The 19,491-nt window shown below is 43.2% G+C and overlaps 1 protein-coding gene across 1 annotated transcript in view; it reads left to right on the top strand.

Moving 5' to 3' along the window:
* Nucleotides 1–19,491, top strand: part of LOC144510095 (histone acetyltransferase KAT6A-like) — a 160,474-nt gene that overhangs the window by 58,514 nt on the left and 82,469 nt on the right. The window contains exon 3 of the mRNA XM_078239364.1: nucleotides 17,995–18,103. Within this exon, the coding sequence (XP_078095490.1) occupies nucleotides 17,995–18,103 (109 nt within the window). The remainder of the gene's footprint in view (nucleotides 1–17,994; nucleotides 18,104–19,491) is intronic.

The raw sequence follows: 19,491 nt of genomic DNA, 5'->3' as shown, positions 1-19,491 counted from the left end.
CTTCCAAGTTCCCCTCTTGAGTGACGCACTATTCTGACTTGGAAATAAATCATCATTCTTTCATTGCCAATGGAGCTCTCTGCCTCAGATAAGTGTGGGCATTGTCAATGGCTCTCAATTCCCACAAATAAATAAAAAGTGTTGGTTTTTGGAAGCCTATCTAACTTGTCTACTAAAACCCTGCAATTTGCTGTGTTCAGTAATAAAATTTCCCATTCAACGTGTAACATATTTTCCCCTCAGACCATCTGTGCCACACAACTTTTGTAGTACAAATTCACCAGAACTCTTTAACGTGAGTAACTCAGCACGGCTGATTTGAGAAAAACAAGGAGATCTTGTGTGTGAACTGGAATCAATTATTTTGGATAGTGCAGCAGAGAATTCAGGTGTGTGTGGTCCATGCTCACCTACAGCATATTTTGTTGTCAAAGCGGATATATATTCATGGGGGGTGTACTTGCTTCAATTAATTTGAGGAAACTCTCTGCCTTTTGATGTGTGGACTGTTTCTTGGTCTGGAGCTGCTGGCAAAGGCATGTTCCAGCTATTGGCTCATGGGTCATGGCAAGGGTTAATCATTCTCTTTAGCACAGATACATGTAATATTTCCATGTCAGTGCTGTTTTAGTGGGGTGGAACTGTGAAAACATTGAGCTCTGATCACAGCAGTCGCTCTTTAAACTCTGTGACCTGTCCTGTCAATGTTACAGCAGGGCCTGCCTGGAAGTGGGAGTTGTATGAGTTAACCTGTGCTCTCCACAATACTGAATGCTACTTTGTCAGTCGGTTGGGATGAGCGTACATTACTGGGTGGCCTGGAACAGTAAACAGTCCTGTTTTCTGAGCCAAAGGAGGAGAATTTAATCCTCTTCTGTGCTGAATTATTACATGTAAGTGATTATCAAATGAGCAGACAGTTTTGCTTCCATAATCCCTCAGGTGCTTTGAATCAGGTGAGCAGTTGTATTTTGCTTTTAGATGGCAGCACATCATGCAGTTGAAATGCCTCCCAAGCTTTTACACAAAGGTCTGGATTTTACACAAGGTTTTGATGGTGAGCTGTCAACATGTGTCACCATTGCCCTTCTTAAGTATCTTCCAGATTTAGAGCAAGTGAAGATTAATGTGAAGATCCTGAAATTGCTCTTAGTTCCTCGTTGCTCCTCCAAAGACTGTACTGTGGCCCTGCAACTCCCTTACTTTTGCTATAAGTGAAACACGGGATTTCATTCAGTCCTTTTCTTTTCCTAGTGGGTTGTCTGAAAATTGGTTGCTTAGTTCAATGAAATCCATCTGCATGTCAGGGCTTTCTGAAAAAGGTCACTGGTGAGCATCCTTGGTTCACTGCTCACCTTAAAATCCAGACCAGTGAATTGGTGTTCAATGGGCCCGAATGGCTTGTTTTATGATTTTTGGAGGAGACATTAAACCGGTGCCCCATCTGCCTGCTCAATAGAACGAACAAGATTCCATCAGGCTACTCAAAGAGCGGAGGAGCTCTCCTATTGGCCTGACAAATGTTTATCCATCAGCCACAAAATGAAAAATACACGACAGGATACTGTGATTAGTTTTGGGATCTTGCGGTGTGCAAATTGGCTGCTGCATTTGCCAACATGACATAGTGGAGAATGTGATAAAGATAATACTTGATTAACTTTGAACCACTCTGGAATATTGTGTCATGAAAGGTGCAAAATAAATGCCAGATTTGTTTCTGATTCTTGTCCAAATGCCCTGTTCACTTTGTGGCGTTCTTATTTGAGGTGAGGTAAGCTCATGTTACCCAGTGAAGTGAGGTTGGTGGTGTCTCCAATCAAAGGCTTGCAGTCACTGTGACTTCCACCACTTTACATGTCAGAGAATGGAACGCTGCTTACATCTGATCTACTCACTGATCCTTACCTGATGTATTGACCATTTTTCACAAACGGGTCTTACCCGGACAGCACCGAAATACATTTTCCTGATTCCACCCGCGACACTGGGTGTTACTAACTAACCTGCTGTTCCCATACAAAGTAGCGCGCAGCGGTTACACAATTTCCCACATAATCAGGTGAACAACACTCGTGCATTCTGTTCATGCTGCCATCTGTTAGTATGGCAAATTGGAGTAAGAATCACCTACAGTTCCTGGTAACTTCCTGGTATCTTCAGACCAGCAAAAACGGGGTATGTGGGAGCATTTTCTCTTCCTGGTTATTGAGTTGAGTCTATGCTTCTGGGAAACTCAGTTGGGAAAAATGCAGAGGAAGTAAGATCCATATTCCGTGCAGTTCTCACTAAAAGGGATAGTGTTTAGGCATGGTATGTTTTACCACACACACTCAAGCCAGTAATTTCAGCCTGATGTTCTCTGGATGCTCTTTCACAAGTGCGTTACGTACTGCAGGTGGACATTTTCTAGAATGTGTATTACTGTAGGATGGGCCAGACACAGTTTAATGAAGTGCCATAAAATACCAGATACACAACGCATCCATGGAATTTATTTCAGCCAGTCTTAATACTGTATACGCATTCTGGTGTATTTGGATATTCCATGTTCAGAATCTCAGATGTAATTCGATTTAATCAATGGGTGCCAATGAATATAATTCTACAAGTAATAATAGCTTTGTCGGTCAGGTTATTTTGTAACTCCAGATGCTGCAACATGAAGCTTTGTTCCAGTGTTTGTCACATGGTACTTTCCTGATCTTGTCTGTGCAGGCTAGTGAGATGAAGCATCTGCTCTCTCAAATGAAAAATGGGAGTACAAGTCACCCCAGACTGCACCTGTGTATCTCCCAGGGGCTTGACATGGAGCAGCATTTACTGATCTGTCTGCCTCAGGCAGAAATTGGTGCAAGATGTTACAGGAAGGCTAACCCGAAGTGCAGGGGGGAGCAGGCTTTTAAAAACAAGGATCAAGTAAAATAAATTTACACTTCACAGACAAGGGATCCCTTTTAAAGGAATCTCAACTCATGAGAGACTAATTACCAAACTGTTTTTCATTTATTCCTATGCAATGCACTAATATAAATTATGTTGGGATATATCAGTGCCATCTTACTCCTCTCAGCATGCACCAGTGAAGAACTCCAGGAGGAATTAGCGAACTGCGTTACATGAGGAACACCTCATTTCAGCACTCTTGATATCTTTCAGCGTTGACTTTCAGACTCGGTTTTAGTTTAGCTTTTGTGTGCTGTCAGTTGGCTGCACTAAAGTATATTTATTTGTGAGAGGATTACAGATCAGCTGAATCTGTCAGAGTATTTTAGCTCAGAAAATCTGCTGAGAAGTTTTTGAGAATGAGGTTTTGAAGTATGCAATGTGTTTAATGTGTGCATATTTGGTATTTTGGCTCTTTCTGTTGCTTATTGAGGTCCCAGATGTTATATCCTACATTGTCAGTAAGGCTGTATTCATCATCTTTTGGAAATTAAATTGAATTTGAAGGAGTATTTAAATCTTGGATTTGGAAGTTTTCTGATTGTGAGCAAACTTGAACCTGGCTACATCAATTAGATTCGAATATTAGAGGTATAAATTGCTAATAACATAATCAAGGCATCAGTAATTTCACTCCTGGTTATGTATCATTACAAAATGGCCTTTTGTAACTGCAAACCTGATTTTAAATGATTTTCAGAAACCCCATTATATCATGTGTCAGATTAGTTAGTCAAAATGTTAACTTAATACCACTAAGAAGTTGAGCATTAATAAGCACAGTCATAGAAAGTGACAACTTGGAATCCCAAGCTTAAATTATGAGTGGTATTTTGTAGGGATTGGATAGATGGTGCAGTCGTTTGTGTTCCCAACATGCATTTCATTGTACAAAAGCAGACAAGCTGGTCGATTGCTTGGTCTCTCTGCTCAGCGCTCTGGAAGGAGTCACGAGATTGATTGACAATTAACCTCCTTACCTTATTTATAGAATCGATATTAAAAAGAATAAGCAGTGGTGATATTAAAAGCTCGAAACATAGGTTCACAGAAAAAAGGTATATTGCGATAATAATGAGATCTGATTAATGACTGCGATTATGGCATTTGACTGAGAAATTCATGGCAGTTCCAAGAGAACTATTTAATGTTTATTTATTTCTATCACATGTCGGCTGACATTAACACTGCAATGAAGTTACTGTGAAAATCGCCGAGTGCTTTGCAATATTAAAGGCAAATCTGTTGAGAAGAACTCAACAGGTATCGAAGGGCCAAAAAGCGGGAACTGACTCGATTGTGATTTTGAGTAATAAGTTGTACATTTAGCTGTGCTGGAGAAATAAAAGGCAATTGTTGATCCTCGTGTGAAACAACTAAAAGCACAAAATGCTGGATAAACTCAGCAGGTCTGACAACATCTGTGGAGGGAGAAACATCATTAATGTTCAGAGTCCACAAGAAGTTGTACAAGACATTGTTAAGGCCACACTTGGAATACTCTGGTCACCCTATTATAGAAAGGATATTATTAAACTAGAAAGGATGCAGAAAGGACTCACTAGGATGCTACGGGGACTTGATGGTTTGAGTTATAAGGAGAGGCTGGATAGACTGGGACTTTTTTCCATGGAGCGTAGGAGGCTTAGGGGTGATCTTATAGAGGTCTATAAAATAATGAGGGGCATAGATCAGTCAGATAGTCAATATCTTTTCCCAAAGGTAGGGACATCTAAAACTAGAGGGCATAAGTTTGAGGCGAGAGACACAGAAGGGTCCAGAAGGGCAATTGTTTCACACACAGGGTGGTGAGTTTCTGGCACGAGCTGCCAGAGGTAGTAATGGAGGTGGGTACAATTTTGTCTTTTAAAAAGCATTTAGACAGTTACATGGGTAAGATGGGTATAGAGGGATATGGGCCAAACGTGGGGAATTGGGACTAGCTTAGAGGTTTTAAAAAAAAGGGGCGGCATGGACAAGTTGGGCCGAAGGGCCTGTTTCCATGCTGTAACCCTCTATGATTCTTCTTCAGAATCTCACATGGCCCCACCTGGTATTTCTCTTGTGGTGTGCAATTTAACTTTGTAGACATTGATATCCTTTCGATCAGCTCCGTTACATTCCATCTGTGTGACATCAGCTACTCGGCTGCCTCCTCAGAAGTCACTCTGGAGGTAAAGACACTCGTGCTCCTGATTTGAAAGTGGTATTTAAAAAATGATGTGACTGAATTGTGGCCAGTGGATTTTTATTGTGGGAGAAAACTCAGAGTGACAGCCACAAGGCCACTGTTGACTCATTGCAGACAAACAAACTAATTTGAGCCCTATTTTATGCTGTTATTTAACATTAAAAGGAATACATTTCCATCCCTGGTGCTCCTGCTCCTCACCTTGGCAAAATCAGGTACATACTTAGGTACCCGCCAATAAATTACAGAGCACATCTCTCGGGATTATAAGTTGATTTGCAGGAAGTATTTGCATCATCAGTTAAGTCGCTAAGGTACAAGGACCAATGAATTTGCAATATACAAGAGGAAGCTGATCAGCAAACTTGGCTGGCTGCCTAACGTGGAGTACTGGCTTGGGACCAGGCTCCATTCGCTGCCTTTCCAGCTCTTGTTTATTTTCCTCACTGCTTCACAAGTAATTTAGGAATTTCAAAGCATCAGCCATTGAAGTGTTCCTATGTGTTCAATGGGCCATCTGATAGTGAAGCCCCACAGAGCATGAAATGAAGCACAGAAGTTAATAATGAAAGTGGCCTAGCTTTGGAACAGGTTATAAAAAGGCAGGTAGAGAATGTGTTCCCACACACTTGTCATTGCAACCCTCCCTCTCTATTACCAGTAGCTTGGTGTGTGAGACAGGTCTCAGATGACTTGATATTCTATGTCTCTATGTCCAGAGTTCAAGGCACTGTGGTACAGCAACTTGAGATTGCATTTAATCTTTTTGTTGAATGTGTTTGTGATTAGCCCATCTAGTTCATGCATACTTGGGTACTGAGCACCAGTACAAATTTACTTATTCTTCTAACAACCTTCAGTGAGAATGGTGCATCATCGAATCCCTAGAAAACAGAAGGAGGCCATTCGGCCCATCGAGTCTGCACTGACCACAATCCCACCCTATCCCCGTAACCCAATGTATTTATCCTGCAAGTCCTCTGACACTAATGGACAATTGAGCATGGCTGATCAACCTAACCTGCGCATCTGTGGGAGGAAACCGGGGCACCCGGAGGAAACCCACGCAGACATGGGGGAGAACACGCAGACTCCACACAGACAGTCACCCGGGTCACTGGCTCTGTGAGGCAGCAGTGCTAACCACTGTGCCACCGTGCCACCCAGTCGTTCAATGTTTGACTTGCATCAAGTGTCGCAAGGGTTTTTGCTTTAAATTCATAAATCCTCATCTGATGTCTTTTTGCTGCTTGAACCCATCACTTGAATCGTTTTCAGAGACAGGACTTAAAGCTCCCAGCTGAGAAATAAGATGCTTTCATAGTCTGAACAAACAGTTTTCCTCCTGGGAGAATCCGACAAGAGAGCCAAATTCAATGCAGTTGAATTGGAACTCAATTCATGCCATAATTTCTCTAAACACAGGTAAGACTCGAACCATTCAACCTGACAACATGATCCTTGTAACCTTCCCATCAATTCAATTTCCCAACCTCCTCATTGTCTCAGTGAACCTGAACATTATCTCCAACCCCACAGTGATCTTCCAACTCCATACTCTCTCCATTTCAACAACCAGCTACTTTCATCTGAATCACATTACCTGTGCAGCCCATGTTTTGCTGAAGCACTTAATCTTTCGCCTCCATAAACTCATCCCAAATATCCCGATCTTGCAGCAAATCCTGTCCCCATTGACCTGAATTGGTCCAAACCCTGAGCTGTAAATATTTGCATCCTGAGCTTCAAATCTGGGAATGGCCTTGCCCCTTCTGATGTAATGTCATCTAGCCTTCACAACCTCGCCCCTTTCTCACCCCCCCGAACCCTTTGGAGTACTTTGGCTTGGGCTTTTTGTGCATCCCTTCATGCTTTGCCCCACCATTGATGTCTGAACATTCAGAGGCCTAGGTCTCATGTTCTGGAGTTAATTTCATAAAATCCCTCTGCCCCTTTATCCCCTTATCCAAGATCCATCCCAAATATCACAAACTAAGCTTTTGGTCACCTCTCCCAAGTTCTTAGAACACTGCAAAGCAAGTTTGGATGTTTGTTCTCTTCCAAAGATGCTGTATAAATATAAGTTGTAGTTGTTCTTGTAGTTTTGCTTTATGGGGCAACTGGCAGGTGTATCAGCATCAGTATTCATACCTCTTGGAGATGAGAAATGGAACTGTGATGCAGACAGTGGAACAGGCTTTTTGTTCATTTCAACTGATGCACAAGAGAAAAAGCAAACTAACTTGGTGTGTGCAGGAAATAGAGAGAAAAATAAGCCAAGCATGAGTTCAGCGGCATCACTGTGCTTGGTAAATATTACAAAAAGTCCATCCCCTCACATTTCCATGATTGAATGTTTCTGAAGTAGTCCCTCTGAGTCCTGAGTGATCTGTCAGCACAGCAGTGAGTGTGTCTCACAGAGAAATATCTCAGTATTTGTTATCTGGCTTAACTTGTTCCATAAGGTGGTTCACTGAATGTCCTGGCTTGGGTTTCAAATATCGCTCACAGCACTGAGTAAAAATCCTGTCGCGTTTCAGTCTTTTGAGCTCTCAAACTAGTCCATTTATCCAGGGATAATTGATTCTGAAGCCATCCGGTTTAAGTAGATTGTTATTGACATGGGTTAGAGAGCTCCAGTCCCTGAGGCAGTTAGGTCAGAATGTCAGTTTCCCATAGATCCATCCTGCCCTGTGTATACACCATGGCAGTCTGGCCATACACTGCTTCAAGGATTCTGCCCTGCAGCTGAAATGGATGGAGGACGTATTACTGGTGAAGATGCCAGGGTGTACTTATTTCATTTAAAACAACGTCACTATTGCAGTGCATATACCATGAAGTGCAGTTGATCAGTCATTTCAACTGGCATTGTACTTTTATTGGCTGACAAGAGGGCAATTTTACAGATAATTTGTGCAGTTTAATATAAAGCTCTTTCACGAGTATGCCTTGTATGTTTCTGTGTCAAGCAAAGGACAGCATGGGCTTACTGGCACAGAAACTGCACTTACCTTCTGAGTACCACTTTCATTCAGTTTGAAGCACAAATTAAAGGGTAGCTTTCTCAGGCCCACTTTATACATCTTGATGAAAACCATATTGACATGGATGGTCCAGATGCATACAATCCTTCAGCCATTATCCCCCACCGCACAGTCACTGCATCACATCTGATTCATCTTGGGGTAAATCTGCTTGAAGTGGCTGGTATGGTGGTCATTTTATATTGATAGAATATCAACGTCCAGCTTCCATCTATCACCCTTGATGAGGACAGTCGACGATATATATTCAGATCAGATCTTGCAGCTTGAAGCTGGGCATCCATGAGGCACAGTGGGCCAAATTGTACACCACCACTATATATTACTTGATGGCCCAGCATATCCTTCACCCTACCATGACCATCAAGCCAATGGACCCAGTTCAGTGAGGAGTATAGGAGAGCATGTCATGAGCATCACCATACATCGCTAAAAATGAGGGGCCCACCTGATGACGCTACAACACCTGAGGGCTTTAAAAATGCGGAACAGCAGAAGTAGCATGCTATTAATAAGCTAAACAATTCCACAGCCACCAGATCACATTAAAAGCTCTACCACTAAACGGCTAACCAGAGGAGGCAGCTCTGCAAATACCCCCATCCTCAGTGTAAATGTGACCCAGTGCAAACGACAAAGCTGAAGTGTTTGCAACCATCATCTGCGAGAAATACTGAGTGGGATCCCTATTGACTTCCTCCTGAGATTCCCAGCTCACAGATAAAGAACAAAGAACAGTACAGCACAGGAAACAGGCCCTTCGGCCCTCCAAGCCTGTGCTGCTCCTTGGTCCAACTAGACCAATCGTTTGTATCCCTCCATTCCCAGGCTGCTCATGTGACTATCCAGGTAAGTCTTAAACGATGTCAGCGTGCCTGCCTCCACCACCCTACTTGGCAGCGCATTCCAGGCCCCCACCACCCTCTGTGTAAAAAACATCCCTCTAATATCTGAGTTATACTTCGCCCCTCTCACCTTGAGCCCGTGACCCCTCGTGAACGTCACTTCTGATCTGGGGAAAAAGCTTCCCACCGTTCACCCTATCTATCCCCTTCATAATCTTGTACACCTCTATTAGATCTCCCCTCATTCTCCGTCTTTCCAGGGAGAACAAGCCCAGTTTACCCAATCTCTCCTCATAGCTAAGACCCTCCATACCAGGCAACATCCTGGTAAACCTTTTCTGCACTCTCTCTAACGCCTCCACGTCCTTCTGGTAGTGCGGCGACCAGAACTGGACGCAATACTCCAAATGTGGCCTAACCAGCGTTCTATACAGCTGCATCATCAGACTCCAGCTTTTATACTCTATACCCCGTCCTATAAAGGCAAGCATACCATATGCCTTCTTCACCACCTTCTCCACCTGTGTTGCCACCTTCAAGGATTTGTGGACTTGCACACCTAGGTCCCTCTGTGTTTCTATACTCCTGATGACTCTGCCATTTATTGTATAACTCCTCCCTACATTATTTCTTCCAAAATGCATCACTTCGCATTTATCCGGATTAAACTCCATCTGCCACCTCTCCGCCCAATTTTCCAGCCTATCTATATCCTGCTGTATTGCCCGACAATGCTCTTCGCTATCCGCAAGTCCAGCCATCTTCGTGTCATCCGCAAACTTGCTGATTACACCAGTTACACCTTCTTCCAAATCATTTATATATATCACAAATAGCAGAGGTCCCAATACAGAGCCCTGCGGAACACCACTGGTCACAGACCTCCAGCCGGAAAAAGACACTTCGACCACTACCCTCTGTCTCCTATGGCCAAGCCAGTTCTCCACCCATCTAGCCACTTCTCGTTGTATCCCATGAGCCTTAACCTTCTTAACCAACCTGCCATGTGGGATTTTGTCAAATGCCTTACTGAAATCCACATAGACGACATCCACGGCCCTTCCTTCATCAACCGTTTTTGTCACTTCCTCAAAAAACTCCTCCAAATTTGTAAGGTACGACCTCCCTCTTACAAAACCATGCTGTCTGTCACTAATGAGATTGTTCCTTTCTAAATGCACATACATCCTGTCTCTAAGAATCCTCTCCTGTCTCTAAGAATCCTCTCCAACAGATGCCAGTCTTCAGCCAATTCGATTCACTCCACGTGATAACAAATAATGGCTGACAGCACTCGACAAAGCAAAGCCCGAATAATAATCCAGCTGGAATACTGAAGGCGTGCTTCACGGTGAGAGGCATGCTTCACGGTGAGAGGCATGCTTCACGGTGAGCCATGTCTCTAGCTAAGTTGTTCCGTCACAGTTGCAATAACACTGACATCTACCCAAGGATGTGGAAGATTGTCCAGGTATGTACTGTGCACAAAGAAGAACAAACCCAATCCATCCACTTGGCACTGTAGCAATTTACTCTCGATCATTAACAAAGTGACAAGGTGTTAACAAATTATAGTGCCATCATGTGACATTTAAGTCAGCAATGACCTGCTCACTGGCGGTCAGTTTGTGTTTTGCCAGAAACACTGGCTTCAGACATTATTACATCAAGGGGAAACCCTCCCCTGACAGGAGTCGTACTTCAAACAAAGTAAAATGGTTGTGCTTGTTGGGTGCCAATCACCTCAGTCCCACAAGATGGCTGCAGGAGTTACACAGGGTAGTATCATAGACCCCAACCACCTTTTAGCTGCTTTATCAATGGCTGTCCCTTTATTGCAAAGTCAGAATTTGGGATCTGTTGTTGATCTAACAATGTTGGGTACCATTTGTGACTCCTTGAATACTGAATCAGTCTGTGTCGCATGTAGCAAGACTTGGAGAACTTTCAGGCTTGAATTGGTAAGAGGCAAGTAACATGAATGCCACACAAGTGCCAGGCAATAGCCATCTCTAACAAGAGGGAATCTAATCACCTTCCCTTGCCATTCAGTGCTATTCCCATCACTGAATTCCCTCATCAACAACATGGGAGTAACCATAGATAGAACCTTACTCAGAACAGCCAGATAAATGTAGTGGCGACAAGATTAGATCAGAAGTTGGGAATTCTGTGCTAACTGGCTTCTTGACTTGCCAAATCCTGTCCACCATCAAGGCACAAATCAGGAATATGATGAAATACTCTGCAGTTGCCTTGATGAGTGCAGCTCCAACAGCACTCAAGAAGCTCGACACCATCCAAGACCAAGTAACCTGCTTCATTGACACGCCATTCACCACCACCATCATTTATTCCCTACAGCGTGCACCATATCTACAAGATGCACTGGAGCAACTTCCCATGGCTCCTTCAACAGCACGATCCAAATCCACAACCTCTGCCACTTAGAATAACAAGGACAACAGATTGATGGGAATGCCTCCCCTCCGAGTTGCATACCGTCTGCACTTGAAAACATACAGCCATTCCTTATGCATTGCTGGGTCAAAATCCTTAAACTCACTTTCTAACAACAAGGAATGTACCTACACCACATGCACTGCATCGGTTCAAGAAGGCCAATCACCACCACTTTCTCAAGGTAATTGGCAATGGGCAATAAGTACTTGCCTTCAAATGATGCCCGTGTCCCATGTACAAATGAAATGCACTTTTCCCTAACAGTGTGGAATGAGAGAAACTCAACTATTTGCACTAAGTACCTTGAAATAATTCTACTGCACTTTGAAGTGATTGTGGGTTCCTGGTTATGGAATAAAGCAAAGCTTCTGTTCAAAGTTGAGCAACACTATCTTAAGTTACTCGAGGTACAAACCTTTCCTGCTCTGAGGTAGGAATGAAGCTTCACAAGTACAAATGGAGCTGGGGAAGAAGTGAGGCGGACTAGTAGACTAGTTTTTAAAAATTATATTCTGTGCATTCAAACTTCTCCATTCTTCACTTGAGAAGTTGCTATTCAACCTTCAAAACCACTGTAAAATGTCTTGAGACAAGCTTTTACACAGGAGTTTTTTAAAATATAAGTTGTTGTCAGCAATACTTGGAACAGGGAGGCACAACTTGGTTTAACAGAGCTGTTTGAAGGTCAGGTTGAACATTCATCTCTTCCTCTTCCATCTGATTTTCCTTTCCAGGCATTCTGTGAAAGACTTGCCGTGACCCTCCTTCAGTAATAACATTTTTAAAAATCATTGCCTCAAATACAATCATGAAAAGCAGTTGAGTATTTCTTTCAATGTGCTTCAGTGTTCATTACTTAATGTTCTCCATGTCCAGGCTAACACCATAGGAATAGCAGCCTTGATCCAGCAAACTACATTCACGAAGCAGTTTATTTCGAGAAGAATTTGAATCAGCAAATATTTTTTTTTTTGTCCATGATGTCATTTTCCACATGCTATTTGGTGTTGGTTCACTCAACATGGGGAGAGCCATGGGCAATGCTCTCTGCTGCTACATCAATCTGGAAGAAATGTCCTTGAGCACAAATAAAATTATGGAAAAAAAAATGCCGGATGGATCTGTGAAAATCAGCTTCTTACGACAGTGCAGCTGCAATGTGTCGTGTGTCGGCCTGAGCTCGATGCTGCTGCAAGAAATAAATTCATGTCATGATATCGGAATGAGCATGATTGCTCTTTCAAAGAGCCAGCACAAATTTATTCGAATGGCTGCCTTCTGTGTTGTATGTTTCTGTGATTCTGCAATGGAAAAGAGCAGCGTTTTATACAGCAAACCAGAGTCTTGGCTGGCCATGCTGCTGCAGTTGGTGACCTCTAGTGGTGGAAATCCAGCAGATGTGGGATGTCAAAATGAGTCACCTTTCTGAAAATTTAAAATGAAAAGAAAGTCCAGACAAGCATTTTCTTTAATTTCAGAATTCACCCCTCTTGTGAAAGAAGATGATAAAGCTTGCTATCAGTTCAGTCTTGTTTCCCACTGACACACATTTCCTTCAGTAGGTGGTGGACATAATGTTTTCACCCTGACTTGTCTGCAAACAATATTTCTCAAAAACTAATGGATTTCAATAAAGGTTGGTACACAGGGTATGTCCCAAAGAACTGATTTGTTTTCCGCGGAGATACAGATCTGTATGTGGAATGTTGTGAAGGATCTGTTAACATTGGGAGATAAGGCAAATTGAATTGTTTTTCAGAATGTTGTGGGTTATTTTATTTCAAATACTGATTGTTTTTGAATGTTGCAGATTGTCGTGCAATTTGCCACAGCTGTCAGAGCATGAGCAGAGTTTTCAGAGCAGGTTGTTGGATGTGGATTGGCCTGAAACCTCCTTACCAAGATGGAAGCGTGTAAGTGCTGCGAACAGTGCAGACTAGTCTCTGTTGCTTTCACAAACCTCCGCAATGCCTTGACTTGAGACTTTGCAAACTGTTGCAGAGAATAGGCTGCTGACCTGGACCCCTGCGCATTATTTCTTCTTACCACGAGCATGCAGTTTTGTCAGTTACAATGGAGCATCATTGAAGGCTTTTTCAAGACCAGCAGCAGGGTAATGCAGTTCTGCGTCCTGGTGCCAACTCTCTGGCAAAGTTTTCTCCAGGCTGTTATTGTTCAATTTGGGCAACACAATGAGGATGTCTACCTGCATGCCAGAGCCAACAGCAAGCTGTTCAACTTGGCAACACTGTCTCCCGAGACCAAAGTACATGATGCCCTGGTGGCTGACGCTGTTTTGCTGATGACACCGCACTGGCAGCTCATACTGAAGTTCACTTGTAGATCACTTCTCCCAGGCCTGCAAGGAGTTTGGACTGACCATCAATTTCAGGAAGACCAAAATTATGGGCCAGGATGTAGGCCAGAACATTGTGTTGGTGACAGCTTCCAATACCTTGGCTCAACAGTTATCAGTACCCTGTCCCGTGACACTGAAATCAGCACAAGGATTGCCCAGGCGGCAGTGGTCAAGGCTAGTATGGACCATGAGCAGGCTAGTGGGAAATTTGAAGCTGTGTGCTCTCGGCAGGTGTTCTCAGCACCCTCCTTTACACTAGAGAGGCATGGACAATGAAAAGTGTCTGGACAGCTTCCGCCTCCACTACCTCAGATGAATAATGGGCATATCTTAGCAAAACACACTGCTGAATATGGAAATACACCAGTATGTCAGGGCCCCCAGCATGTTTACCCTCTTGTCAGTGTTGCTGGCTGGGTCGTTTAATCTGAATTGATGACGGCTGCATCTTAAAGACATGCTCAGTGTTGAGCTTTCTATTGGCACAAGAACAACAGGTTGCCCACGCCTGTGATGTAAGGATGTCTGCAAGCATGACTCCAAGTTGATTGGAATTGGTGTTTGTGAAGCCCTTGCAGGGGCTGGAGTGCCTGGAGTCAAGTTGGAACGGGTGTGGAAAACAAAGAAATGACCAGGTGACACACAAAAGAACCTGCTGGAGGAAAAAAAACATAGTCGCTCTTGGGCCAACTCTGTCCAGGTGTTCCAGCTGTGGAAGGGACTGTCGCAGCAAACCATACTCAATACAGAAGTGGCATAGACTCTGGGCACAGTCCATCACTTCACAAGATGGGCAGATGCCATAATAAAGTTACAGAGCATCAAGCAGGAAGTGAAAAGCCTGAAGTAAGAGCTGTGTAATTTTGTGGCAGAGGTCTGTGGGCAGAGGTCTGTGTTCTACTGAGCGCCCTCTTGTTGGATCTATATCTCTGCTCATCAGTCACTCCAGTGATGTGTACTTTGTGCAGTGTGTTTCCTTTGTTCTTGGGCAACTGGACAGCAACTCTTTGACAGTGTTAGTTGTCAATATCACAGCAGTGACAGAGGTCATAACCAGTTCTCAATACTGTCAGGAAAGTTTAATAATTTATTCTGTCTTTAAATTTGCTTCCTCTCTCTGGAAGACTGCAAAATGCCCTTAGTTAGCCTTCTAATGGTTGTGTATACAAAGTTTTCAAGTCGATGTCAATTATTATTATCCATTGTACAGATTAACTATGTAAAAGTGTCAAGAATGCAGATTGGGATATAGAAATATACAGAAATGGCATGAGTTACCTAAGTTGTCGCAAGGCTATGTCCCTTTAATTTTCAAAATATGATTCTCAAAATTTTGATTGAATGGAGATTTAGCAAATTGAAATGAGCCAGAACTACTTAAAAATGCAAACGCACCTTGAAGGCGAAGGTGAAATGGCAAACAAGATACCCTCTAGAGTGCGAAGTGGGAGACATTTCCTATAGTTTAAAGACCCATCAAAACTCAACTGTTGAAGGAAGAGACAATAAAATCTAAAGTGCTGGATATTGAAACAATGGCTGCCACAGACAGACCCACCCAAACCCCCTCAGCAATGCACATTGGGTGAAGTGTAACAGGCCAGGCTGCAGCCAATACAGAGAGCTTGCAACAAAAACTTCAGCGAAAGAAATGAGCTGAAAGCAGCTCTCTCTATCTCTCCCTGTCCCTGTGTCTTGGAACATTTGTATAACCTGATTCGGGAGGAATCCAACCTCTCAGAAATCTACCAGTGAACTAAGATCTTGGGATCGATGCCTGGGAAGTCCTTGCTGCCGACTGGAGTGCCTGAAGTTAAGTTAGAAGTTGGATAAACTTTTTGTTGTGATGAAGTGAGGAGGTTGAATCGAGGGGAGCCAGTTCACCCCTTACCCAATGAAGGTCAGTTGGCTGACAAGTTGAATGTGATTCGAGTGGGCCTTCAGTGTGTGGGTGAGTGCTTACTCTCAGATATGAATGAGGCTGGCTGCTGAGCTGATTGAAGGATTGGTTGAAAGGCTGTGCCATTCGGAGAGCCCAGCAAGCAGCTGGGAAAAGGTGGGAAACAAGCTGGAAGGAGCTCCTGTAATCAGGGAGATGGATGGACTTTCAGAGGGAGAACAACTATTATGCAGAAGAATAAAAGAAGATAAAGTGAAAGATGTTAAGGGATCAAAGCTGTAGATGGGTGGGACTAAATGTTAAGCTTGCAACTACCATGCGTTAAATTTGTTACAACACTGATGAGTATACTTAGTAAGAAGTCTCACAACAGGTTAAAGTCCAACAGGTTTATTTGGTAGCACAAGCCACTAGCTTTTGGAGCACTGCCCCTTCATCAGGTGAGTGGGATTTCAGTTCACAAACAGGGCATATAAAGACACAAACTCAATTTACAAAATCATGGTTGGAATGCGAGTCTTTACAGGTAATCAAGTCTTAAAGGTACAGACAATGTGAGCGGAGAGAGGGTTAAGCACGGGTTAAAGAGATGTGTATTGGCCCCAGCCAGGACAGTTAGTGAGGCAAGCCTGGGCTTGCAAAATGAAATCCCACTCACCTGATGAAGGAGCAGCGCTCCAAAAGTTAGTGGCTTGTGCTACCAAATAAACCTGTTGGACTTTAAGCTGGTGTTGTGAGACTTCTTACTTTGTTTACCCCAGTCCAACGCCGGCATCTCCACATCACGAGTATACTTGGGTCAGAATGTAAACTTTACGGGGAATGCAACCTGTGCTATGTAATGAGGAGAATAGTAAGATGATCTTTGAGTTAAGATCTCAGCTTGGCTCAGTGGCAGCAGTGCAATCTCCAAGTCAGAAGGTTGTGGCTTCAAATCCCACTTCAGAAATTGGAACGTAAAAGCTCGGCTGGCATTTCATCACAGTGCTCAGGCTTTTAAATGGGATCCTGTGTCTGTCCTGGGTGGATGTATAAGATCCCATTTCGAAGGTGAACAGGTGAATTCTCCTTGTGTTCTGGCCAACATTTAACCCCACCAGGTTTTTCCATAATTTCTATTTTGTAGGGACACACAGCTACGCATTATACAGGGGTGGTACAGCCTTGTGGCAGCAGGAAAGCTGTTCAAGGAGAGCTGATAATGTCAGAGACTGATTGAACCTCTGACATACTGTGGGATGTAGCAAGTGCTGTCTGTCAGTAGAAAGGCAATATGGAGGAGTGCATTGCTGTCTGGTTTGTGATGATGCATATTACTCTCAAGATGTTCTCACCAGTGTTGGCATTTCTGGAAGCCTGCCTTCTAGAATTGCATGTTTATTATTTGTCTTTCGAAGCACAGTAACAATACAAATGCCTTTGCTATAATCATGGGAGTTCTTAATCCACTTGCAGATTGATGGATGATTATGTGATGATCAAGGAGGAGGCAGATTAAATCCTGAGAACTCTAATGGCTGAGACTGAGATGGATGTGTTGGAAAAGCCTTCCTTCTTTGATTTAACTTCCCTCCATTGGATAGTCTTGCTTTGAAGAACACAAGTTTGGGTTGATCACTGTTTAAGTCAACATTTGAAGTCTGCAGAGCTGCTGTCAAAATGTTTTACTATTTCACATGTAGCGGAGAGCCACTGTGACATGGCCCTTGTTTCAGACCCAGAGTTCATGAAGGATAACTGTCTGTTTTCACTGTTGTGCTGTTTCAGAACTGATGTGTGTCTTGATATGATTATCGGGTTGACAGTTTGTTCATATCTTAAATTTTGATCTTTTAGTTACAATTTTTGAGTTATAATGGTGAGACTTCAAAACTTGATAGCAGTGAGCAAGTGAAAAAGACACCTAATAAAGAAACCTTTTATTTGATCATTGACTGCAGTATTATTTTTGAGATGGATCTTTTGGGTTCATGCCATGACTTAGTTTAAGGAGCAAAACTGTTGATCTTGAGTGGCAGTTTGTCTGCCTTGCTTGGCGAACTATCCAGATCGTATGCCAACTGTCACACAGAACCGGGGTGTCCCCAGGACTGTTATGCAAACAGTACTTAGGCTTGAGTTGTTAAGTTAGTTGACAATATTTACCTCTTCGCCAGGCCGGTGTTCCATTTGGCATCTGTGTATGTGCTGAATCGCAGCAAAGCAGCTCTTGAAAATAAACTTCTGCTTTCTTATGTCAACAGCCCCGTGCAGAGCCAATTCCAATCTGTGGGTTTTGTCTGGGTACAAAAGAGCAGAATCGCGAGAAGAAACGTGAGGAATTAATTTCGTGTGCAGACTGTGGTAATAGTGGTAAGTACTTCTCTCAACTTTTTGGAACATTTAAATCATTTCAATGATACCGGTTGAATTTTCAGAGAGCAAGTTCAAGTTGTTAGTTGAGTGATTTTTTTGAGGCTCCACAGACTCTGTGTGTAAGGACCCGTCAAGTCTTGTGCAATAATAGTCTGCTTTATGTGGAGTATGAAGATTGAGGTGTGTGTGATTTGACTGAGCAACAAATTCACTGGTTTCTGTTGGTGCCAGGAGTCCATAATACATAGAATAAATGATTGAGTGAACCAGCCTACGACTTGGATAAGGGCAACTAATGATTCAAAACTTAAAAGCCAGCAAAATAAAGTATATTTTTAAAATGTTTACTCGTGACTGCTAATATTCAGTTAGGGGAGCAAAGTGGTTAGCACTGCTACGTCACAGCGCCAGGGACCAAGGTTCGATTCAGGCCTTGGGTGACTGTCTGTGGAGTCTGCATAATTCTCCCTCTGTCTGCGTGGGGTTCCTCCGGGTGCTCTGGTTTCCTCCCGCAGTCCAAAGATGTGCCGGTTAGGCTGATTGGCCATGCTAAATTGCCCCTTGGTGTCCTAGGATGTGTGAGTCAGGGGGATCGGCGGGACAAATATGTGGGGTTGTGGGCATAATGCCTTAGTAAGATGCTCTGTCAGAGGGTCGATGCAGACTTGATGGGCCGAGTGGCAGGTAGCCTCTTGCACTGTCGGGATTTATTCTGTGATTCTATGCAAAGAGTTTTGAAACCAAGCTCGTCAATGTGACTTCTGGCATGCTTTGTTTACAACTAATTACATGAAAGTTGTATTTTTCTTCGATTGCCCCATATTCTCTCTGACCCCATCTTGGCTTGTTTGCTTTTTGACTCTTTGTAATTTTTAAAAATTCATTCGTGAGACATGGGTGTCGCTGGCCAGCATTTATTGTCCACCCCTAGTTGCCCTTGGAGGGAAATTGCGAGTCAACCACATGGCTATGGCTCTGGAGGCACATGTAGGCCAGACCGGGTAAGGATGGCAGATTTCCTTCCCTAAAGGACATTAGTGAACCAGATGGGTTTTTCCGACAATGGTTTCATGGTCATCAGTAGATTCTTCTTTCCAGATTTTGTTTTAAACTGAATTCAAGTTCCACCATCTTCTGTGGCGGATTCAAAGCCAGGTCCCCAGAACATTAGCTGCGTTTCTGGATTAATCTTCCCATTTACTCCACCTGTCATTTGCAATTATTTCCTCTCTCTTTGTATCTCACTTTCCCTTTCCCTTGTTCATTTCTCCCTCCTTTTCTCATTTCTGTTTGCTCATTTCCTTTCCTCTTTCCGATGACCCCTCTCCCTTCATCATTCCCTCTCCAACTTTTGACATTTCATCTTTGTTCCCTTTCTTTTCTCC

This window comes from Mustelus asterias, chromosome 22, assembly GCF_964213995.1.
Source record: "Mustelus asterias chromosome 22, sMusAst1.hap1.1, whole genome shotgun sequence".
In the NCBI taxonomy this organism is placed as follows: domain Eukaryota; kingdom Metazoa; phylum Chordata; class Chondrichthyes; order Carcharhiniformes; family Triakidae; genus Mustelus; species Mustelus asterias.
This window is presented reverse-complemented; position numbering and strand designations above follow the sequence as displayed.